Source organism: the organism of the source record quoted next, unplaced genomic scaffold, assembly GCF_019419815.1.
Source record: "Pyrus x bretschneideri cultivar Hongxiangsu unplaced genomic scaffold, Pyrus_bretschneideri_v1 Contig9, whole genome shotgun sequence".
Classification (NCBI taxonomy): domain Eukaryota; kingdom Viridiplantae; phylum Streptophyta; class Magnoliopsida; order Rosales; family Rosaceae; genus Pyrus; species Pyrus x bretschneideri.
In genome coordinates this window covers 7,890,412-7,899,649 of record NW_025999831.1, presented here as the reverse complement: position 1 = coordinate 7,899,649, position 9,238 = coordinate 7,890,412, and the positions used below count along the sequence as shown (strand labels likewise).

Genomic DNA, 9,238 nt, shown 5'->3' with positions numbered 1-9,238 from the left:
AGTCAGTGCCCTGCTACCACTGGACTGAGTATAGCCTGATAGCGGGACGTATTATGGACAGTCCAGATAGCCCATAATAGGTGTCATAGGCGGCTCAGATAGCCCATAGGGTGTTAGTGGGATAAAAGCCCAATTATCATAGGACACACTACGTCTTATTCCCTTAGGGCAAATTTATGATCTACTTATGACGTCAATAGTAAAACTGTCATATCATATTGTCCATGTATCCTTCTTCTATTAGACATGGTTAACTTATGTTTCGACAAGATCATTTATCATATACTACTAATCATAGTGGTGATTTCTACCTCTTGCATATTTATATACACTTATAAAATTACCTACATTTGACCTTGGGGTTATCCCGAATGAGAGGAGGGAATGTCAAATTTCTCACATGTCAGAATTAATTTCAACATAATCCTATACATAGAAAATCTATATTAATTAAAACTCCCGAAGAGTACAGTCCATGTATTCACATAATACTATCACTTCTACTTTTCTACTACAGGAGATTCCAATTTTTGGAGTCACATTAACCCTCAAACCACCACAGCAAAGAGAACAATCTTTCAGGCAACATTGTCACCACGCCTTCCCAAACTTTGCCTTTTCAGATGGACATCTCCTGCCGCAGTAAGTTAACCCAACTGAGTTAACCCAACTGAGCCAGCCACTAATCGTTGCATCTCTACGGCAAAAAGTTCTTATGGAAATAACTCTTTTGCTTAATATTCTTGTCCAGAGAAGGACATGAGCTTGTCACTTAAACTCTCATATTCTAGTCTGTAAGTTCTTTCCACCTGTATAATTATCAAATGATACATAAAATATATCGGAACAGAAGTCATTAATTATATAGTATGAACACCAAAATAGTAAAAGATCCTCAATTTTACATAAATGTAAATACCTGAAATTGTAAATTATAGAAAACCCTTCCTCCAGACGACTCGAAGGAAGAAGCATTTAGTATTTGAAGCCCCTCCTCCTCCTCTAAATTTAGCAAGATATCAGATAATAAATTGTTTTTGGTCTTCAAGGAGGAAATTTGAATTGCTACTTCTTTGTCATTAAGCTGATATGCTGAAACAGCAGATAAGGAGCTCCGAGCTGCACTTTTTATTTGGTTCTTCTCCTCACGCAATGCACTTTCTTGCTTAGTTATTCTTGACAACAGCTCCTCCCTCTTTCGAATTAATCCCTCCACTTGCTTTTGGAGCTCCGGGATGTATTTCACCACACGCGAAACTGTATTCGGAATGCTTAACTTTTTCTGTAACTATGACACGGAACAAATTTTGGAACGGTGAGTTGGTTCGCTGTTTTCCAGTGTTTAAGAAGAGAATTTTTATTTTTTACAAGGAGAGCGTGATGACTTTTTAGGTGTGCGAATAGCAGCAGTCTCTTTAATAATATCGATGAAAACTAATTTACTATTATCTGCAGGCGGTAAACTGTGGATTTCCCATCTGAACTATCACTTAGTTTTTAATTTCTTTCCTAAACTTTTTAATTGGAAAATCAAGAACTTAAACCTTTTTTTTTTGGCCAATTCCCCCCCCTATCGTTAGTTTTCCATAGATTCCAAATTAACATTAACTCTTATTATGTGCACACCACGTGACTCTCCTTTGAGGATGAAGTTGTCACTTCGTTAGACCTTCAAACAAAAAAGCTATAAAATCCAAGGTTCTAAAAAACTTTAGACACCAGTCAGGCGGCTAGGTGGGCACCTAGGCAGATTAGACAAATTTAAATAAATCTATTATATTTCGTATAAGTAAGTGTCTGCTTATACTTGAATATATAACTTCATCATAAACTATAAAATAGAATGACATATATATTATGAAGTATTGAAATATAATGAAAACATGGGAAACAAACATATAATATGTATTCATTTAAGTATTCTACAAGTCTCTTACAATTTATTGAAAAAAATAAAATGCAAAATAAAATTTATCTATTTTCTATCAAAATGAGTCGCGACTTAAGCGGGTGCCTAGGTGAGTAAAGGCAGGCTAGGCGGGTGACTTGGTGGTTTAGGTGGGTGCCAGCAGGTCTAGGCGTCTTTCTTAATTTTCAAACGTCTAGGCATTAATCGGGGCAGTGGTCAGCCATCTAGCGCCTAGGCGGTGCTAGGCAGGGATTTTTAAAATAGTGATAAAATCACAGATTTCCATAGGCCGACATTTTAGAAATCTAAGTTTTTCAATTGTTTTAAAGAACAAAGTGACCGAACTACCCTCACATGTTGTGCACATACTTCAATTTAATGGAAATTTGGATGGAATGAATGAAAAACTAACAGTAGGGGAAATCGGCAAAAAAAAAAATTAATTTGATTCCTTAATTTTCTAATTGAAAAGTTTAGGTGGAAAATCAAAAGCTAAGTAAAAGCTCAGGGGGGAAATCGATAGTTACTCTATCTGCAAATTTACTAGTTTCTCTTGTCAGACTATTGATTTGGACTATTCTTGATAAGGTAAACTAACGTTTTAATTTGGGTAACGCTAGAAAGACTAAATTTGTAAACTAAATGACATGAAAGTTGATGATTAGATTATTACTTAAGTGTTGATTGACATGTTTATTTCTAATTAGTGATATATCATTTAGTTTGTAAATTTATTCTACCTAGCATTGCTATTTTAATTTATAATTTAAGGGACAAAATTTTGTAAACTAACCGCAAAGAAGTTGATAATTGGATTATCACTTAAGCGTTGATAAACATGTTTGTTCCTATTGGTGACACACCATTTAATTTGTAAATTTTGTCTACAAATTTAATCTCCTTACCATTACCCTTACCTAAGGGGAGTGCGATCAATGGAATGAGATTTGCACTCATTCCAAGTTATTCAAGTGTTTACCAACACTTGAGAATAAAAATAGGGATTCAAACTCCCAATTTCCCCATAATGAAAGGGGAATCAAAGTCCCAATTTTCCCAAAATTAGACTCTCAAATAATAGGTAGGATTTGAATTTCAAGAAAAAGTCTTCATCTACAAGTGGCCCTATACCACAGTGGTGAAGATGAGTGTTGCCCTTGTACCATGGCGTGGATTCGAACCATGTCGACTTCCTAATCTAACATCTAATCTAACAAATCTATCGTCTAACAGAAAAAAAAAAAAAAAAAAAAAAAAAGAAAAAAGTCACCATCTAGAATCATCTTTTTCATCCCAAAATACTCTTAGCTCCTTATCCATTCCACCTCTTTGTCTGTTTCTCTCCGTCCCTATGGGCAGCGACACAAGAAAGAAAAAAGAATTGGGGGATGGTGATGAAGGGCATCACATAGTCAGACCTACTCCAACCCTGGGTTAGTGAGGTTGACCCATGATATATTTATATATTTTTTAGTTTTATATTTATAAATTCATTGAATCAAACGGTTAAGATCTAATTTGATGAAATCTAACAGTAAGAAAAAATATCTAACGGACCAAATTTAAATCCAATGGCTAAAGTAATTAAAAAAAAAACTTTTATGTGTTTCATATTCTTTCATGGTGTCAGTTAGTGATTTTTCAATATTTATCGGAATCTAAATATTTTTAGGTTAAAATGTTTATAAAATTAAATTAGGATAGTTTACATAATTTTTTTTTCTTTTTAAAAAGTTACCATAAGAAAAGGAAAAAAAAAAGCCTAAATTCATTCTTTAATAATCTAGGGCTAAAATTTTAACTCATAAGGGTTGAAGTAAAAAAAGTTGTTTCTAGGTTAAAACCTAAATTTTCTAAGCTAAAAATTTTAGGTTTTAACCCAAAAGTTAAAGATGGTCTAAGGAGGGGCTCTCGTTTGATGATATTTATATATATATATATATATATATATATATATATATATTAACTACATAAATATCTTTTCAGCATTTCCCAAAAAAATATTGTATTTCTTACAAAGTTTTTAAAATAAAAAAGAATTAAAATTTTACTTGGAATATGGGCATTTTAATAATTACATTAGTTTTCATTCCGATTCATGTGTTTAAGTAAATAACTTATATAAATAAATACGATTTCTACTCCGATTCCAAACAAAATTAGTAAACAATTTTAACAGGAATCTAATTCTGACTATAGCCTATTATAATTCCTCCTCAATTCAATTCTACTCATTCTGATTACAGATTAGTAAACTAGCAATAAATTTATTCATAGTAGTTTCTCGTGTCCCATATGTTAATGAACGAATTCATTTTGCTACGTACCGGTTGATCCGCAGGAAGCAATGAACGCAATGAGGAATACAAGCTGTTGATCTTCTTGCGACGATCACGCTCACTAGCATTATGGTTAAGCTTCTTAGCCACCGGGGAAACGCTGGAGTACTCGCCGCTTATGGTTGTGGATGGTGTGGAACGATCAAGCTCAGACTGTGGGTGACCAGATGGAAGTATATGAAGGGAGGATGACTCTGCAGTTTGATCATTAGTAGTGGTAATATGGTCCTTGTAGTAATCGTGGCTTGTAAGATCTTGATCTATGGGCCATCCAATGGTTGAAAACATAGGAGGAGACAAGGCTAACATCTTCGACTGATTACTTTGGGGTTGCGCTACCTGATGCCAATTTTGCTTAGAAAGTGAGATGACCATTTCTGATATATATACACACACACACACACAAACAGACGTCATATTAAAATGTAGGATCGATTATGCGAGTGCACTTAATTATGCAATTGTTTAAAGAACTGGCTCGTCTGTAAAGAATCAAATTAAACATGCATTATAATAAGATGGCTGAGGAAAGTGAATTGTCAACTTCCACAGCATGGCGTGTGTGGGCATGTGTTTTCTGTGTGTAGAGAGATCTAGGTGGCTTAACCAAATTAAGTAATAATTAATCATACAATTCTCTAAGTGTATATTACAGAGTTTACTTTAAGATATATATAGGCCCATTAAGAGAAGAGATCCTTATTTTTTGAAATAAATGAGGGTTAGTTGTGGGGCCCTATTTCATATCGAACTTCAACAATCTGAACTATCTGTTTGTAAGTCTCAATTCATTTAATATCTTTGTAAAAATTCAATTCAATCTGAAACCATTTGCCTATTTATCATGATGAAATTTTAATGTTTCTTAAAGAACAAAGTGCTCATCCATTTCTTTGAACTCAGTTAGCTACGTCAAATATTTTCAATTTGGTTAATATTTTATAAGGATGATCTATGAGGTGCAATTTGAAAAATAAACGATTCAAATCGTTAAAGTTCAATGTGGTGTGGGCCCCACAACTAATCCCCATTTTAAAAAGATGGGAATCCTTCCCTTCTTAAAGGCCTCCTATACATATCATGGTAACAAAATCAACATTACTACTAGCTGTAACAAAGTATTAGTCACTTGCCACCATACTAGTCAATTTGAGGGCGAGACATGTTTGAAAACAAGCTAATGAACGTATTCAAGTCTTGAAATCATCCTCACTTAAAAGACTTAGATGACACTCCAAATCCAAAGCCAAAAGATCTCCATTGTTGATGGAAAAGTCAAACACTTGGCGATTTGGTACATTTATACTCACAAAAATTGTAGGATAATGAACAAGGGGATGCTCTTTGACAGCTACCAAAACCGACTCCGAAGAGTAACCAACTAGTGTCCATACTACCATGGATTTTGTGTTCAACTATCTGAAACAACAAAGCTACCAATTAGTGTCCATACCACCATAATTCTTGTGCTCAACACACTATTTTCGTCCACTTTATATTCATGCTTTATAAAGTTAACTTCATACCTATTTTTTGAAGAAAAAACAAGTCCTTAAATTTTTAGAAACTTTTATTCTACCCTCTAAAGTGTATCACATGCAATGCAAGTCATGTAACATAAATTAACGAGAAATTGAAAAGATCAATAGCTTTGAATCAAATAATAAGGGGGAGATTGAGACTATTTATAATGAATTTAGACATATTTTTGAATAATTTAGGCACTTAATTTTTACTTGAGAAGAATATTTAAGAATCAAATTGGCACATTACTCTTCATGTTTATATAAAACAGACGACAATAATAAGAGATTGTGTACATCAATAATAAAAGTTTTGAGTCCATTATCTACCGAAAATAATTGTTTCAAAACTCTTTTGAACAAAGAAATTGGGCAAGCTTTTATTTAATACTCAACAACCCATATCCTAAGGGTGCATTTATTTCACCAGATTATTTCAGATTAAACTAATTTTAGAGACTAAGCTAAATTGACTTCGAATAGACTCAAACTTGTAAAAAGAACTCATCAGACCATTTCCAAAAGAGATATCAAATTTTAAGCATAAAATTTAAATTTGAAGGTTTATGTGGCACATTGATTTTTTTTATAAATTTTGTTCTCCAATCGATATATCAAATTTTTGTTACATTATTTACTTTTTATAGTTGTTTAGTATTTTAAAACAAAAGATAAGTACAAAAATTATGAAAAACATATATTAATTACTAAAATTAGATTTGAAGATGTTAAATTTGACAGCAACTTCTTTGCCTTTCCATGTCATGTCACATAAGAATTAACATTTAGGTTGGAAAACACTAATAATGTCTTTTTTTTTACCGTTATTACTGATGTAAACTTTTTAACATCTCCTATGAAAATGCTTTTGGATCACAAATTTGGAGGCAGCAGATTTTGATTTCCTTCTTCACGGCCTCACCAATTATTTGTGAAACTAGGGCTTCGCCGTAGAAGGCTTTGAGCCTTAAGCGGAACCAGGGCGGATCGGTGGCGGAGGCATCGTAAAGAGCTGTTACTTTCAGTCCCACAAGGTTTGCTTCGCCGCCTTGTTCGACTTGATGAGCGACGCCTTCTCCACCTTCAGCGATTCGATGTCATTTTGCTGTTTAATCGATCTTATGCTTAGTGCAACGAGCACACCCATCAAGGCCATGTTTATCACCGTATTGTTGCACACCGGGTTGTGGAGGGGGTTTGGGGAGGGGCTTTATGAGCTTTTGCCTGGGAAGCGAAGTAGATTTTGGTGAAGCGAAGCAGCGATGGTGTTAGCAACTCTTTGTTTTTTGGGGGTGGGTTTCGTTAAGACCGTCCAGCGAGTTGTTTAGTCAAAGCAAGTTTCTTGTAATGCCATTAAAGCTAGTTCATGCAAATAATAAACACGATATTACATTAACACTTAGTCCAATCTATTAAATTAAGGTTAGTTATTGCAAAGAAGCACACCCTTAAAACACTTTGTTTATCTTAACAAACAATATAAACGAGCCCTTTTGATTACCCAGATAGATTTGGAACAATTATCGGGAGCAATTTGTATTTTTTATTTTTAGGGACACTTTCAACTGATAATTTGAAGAATTAATTAATACAGAGAGGAAGACTTAAAATAATAAAAATAGTTGGAAGTGCAGCCAGCGCGTGTCAAATATAAGCATACACGAGCCTAGCAGCGAGTTTACTGCATATTCCACGTGCATATGCAGCTGTGTCGCATGGACGGAGACCTTATTTTTCTTCTTATTCATAGTTTACGGATTTGGATTATGTTTGGATTTAAATTATGAGGATTTTAGAGATTTTTACATTTTAATCATTCGTTGTATATCGTGCAATTAAAAATTATTTGAATTTTTTATTTAAAATTCAACACAAATATTGTTGGAAACAAAACTGCTATATATTGTTGGAATTTAGTAGAGAGGTGTGTTTTTTCTGAGTGATGAATGCAATGCAAATGCATGTATATATAGTATGCATATGCATGTTCACAACAACTATAAGATTGGGAGGTGACAGTTCGTTCAATAGGGATGTAGGACTTCATCTTTTTCTTAGTGTTTTACAACATTCTCAGACTTTACTCGAAATGAGTCTTTTAAACGTAAAAAGATTAATTAAATCCAAAAAAAAAATTAATTATTGAATTTCATTATTAGAGCCTGAGCCCCAATGTCTAGGGCTGGGTTCAAAAAACCGAAAACCGAAAAAAAACCGAAAACCAAACCGAACCGAGGCCGAAAAAACCGAACCGAAAAAAAAACCGAACCGAAAGGGTAAAACCGGACCGAACCGAATATGGTTCAGTTCGGTTCGGTTTCTGAGGTTTGAAAATCGGACCGGACCGGACCGAACCGAAATAAATTAATAATTTTTTTTTATCTTCAACGGCGTCGTTTTAGGCTAGCACTCTCTCTGAGAAACCCTAAACACTCCGCCGGTTCGGAGAGAAACCCTATACAATCGTCTTTACCTCAGTGTTCAGTTGTTTCAGAGAGAAACCCCGCCGGCCTTCCCTTTCCCTTATCCTCCTCTGCAGCAGCAGCACTCTCACTCTTCACTGTGACCTGATGCAGTGCTGCGACCTCACACATCGACGCCGTCTGCACAGTCTGCACTTCTTTTACTTCTACAGGTTCTTCTATAAAATGTACATGTATAGGATCGAACCATCGCCGCACAACCATTGCACCGTCACTGCATTGCTTGCTGCCTTGCATCCCGACTGCCTTTCCTTGCAATCCTGTGTTGCTGGTGACTGAAATCACGCATGCTGCTTGCTGAACTTGGTGCTCAAACTTTGAAGCCTTCGTAGTGTGCCAAGTACACTTTATGCAGATTCCAATATATATAATATGCCTTCTCCTGGGGCCGCATGCATGCATTCATATATATATATATATATATATATATATATATAATATAATAAAAGTGTGCCAAGTACACTATATGCAGATTCCAATATATATAATATGCCTTCTCCTGGGGCCGCATGCATGCATTCATATATATATAATATAAGACTTCTCCAGATTCCATTTTTTTTTTAAATAATTTTGGAGGGAGAAAAAAAAAAAAAAAACCGAAAAAAAAACCGAAACTGAACCGAAAAAAACCGAACCGAAAAAAAACCGAACCGAAAAAAACCGAAAAAAAATTGAACCGAACCGAACCGAACCGAAATTTCGGTTCGGTTTCGGTTTTGAGAAAAAACCGAACCGATTAGAACCGAACCCAGCCCTACCAATGTCCATCTTTTGATAACTAAATAAATATTAAAAGCAAAAGCCCAAACTCAAGACTCAAGCCCAATTTTCTTCTTAATAGTCCATCTTTCAAATCACTTGTTGGACTCGATGTTATAAGACGTGTGAAACTTCACAACTTAATCAATGTGGGACAAATGAGATGAAAGGAAATTTCCACTAAAAAAACTCCAACAATACAGCGGATTTGAGTTAAAATTC

At 34.6% G+C, this 9,238-nt stretch overlaps 1 protein-coding gene across 1 annotated transcript; it reads right to left on the bottom strand.

Moving 5' to 3' along the window:
- Window positions 1-386: 386 nt before the first annotated feature.
- On the bottom strand, window positions 387-4,740 carry LOC103931762 (transcription factor ORG2). Its single transcript, XM_009341288.3, has 3 exons — window positions 4,237-4,740; window positions 920-1,288; window positions 387-809 (listed from the first exon to the last, which is right to left on the bottom strand). Exons 1-3 carry the CDS (start codon window positions 4,663-4,665, stop codon window positions 735-737), a joined length of 873 nt encoding a protein of 290 aa, XP_009339563.2. The 5' UTR covers window positions 4,666-4,740; the 3' UTR covers window positions 387-734.
- Window positions 4,741-9,238: the final 4,498 nt, after the last annotated feature.

Bases quoted from the DNA above. Each gene is read 5' to 3' on its own strand.
- LOC103931762 (XM_009341288.3), bottom strand. From the start codon at position 4,665: ATGACGTCTGTTTGTGTGTGTGTGTGTGTATATATATCAGAAATGGTC. The intron at 1,289-4,236 runs GTACGTAGCAAA...TCCGTGTCATAG, and splicing joins TGCTTCCTGCGGATCAACCG to TTACAGAAAAAGTTAAGCAT. The intron at 810-919 runs GTATTTACATTT...ATAATTATACAG, and splicing joins TCTATAATTTACAATTTCAG to GTGGAAAGAACTTACAGACT.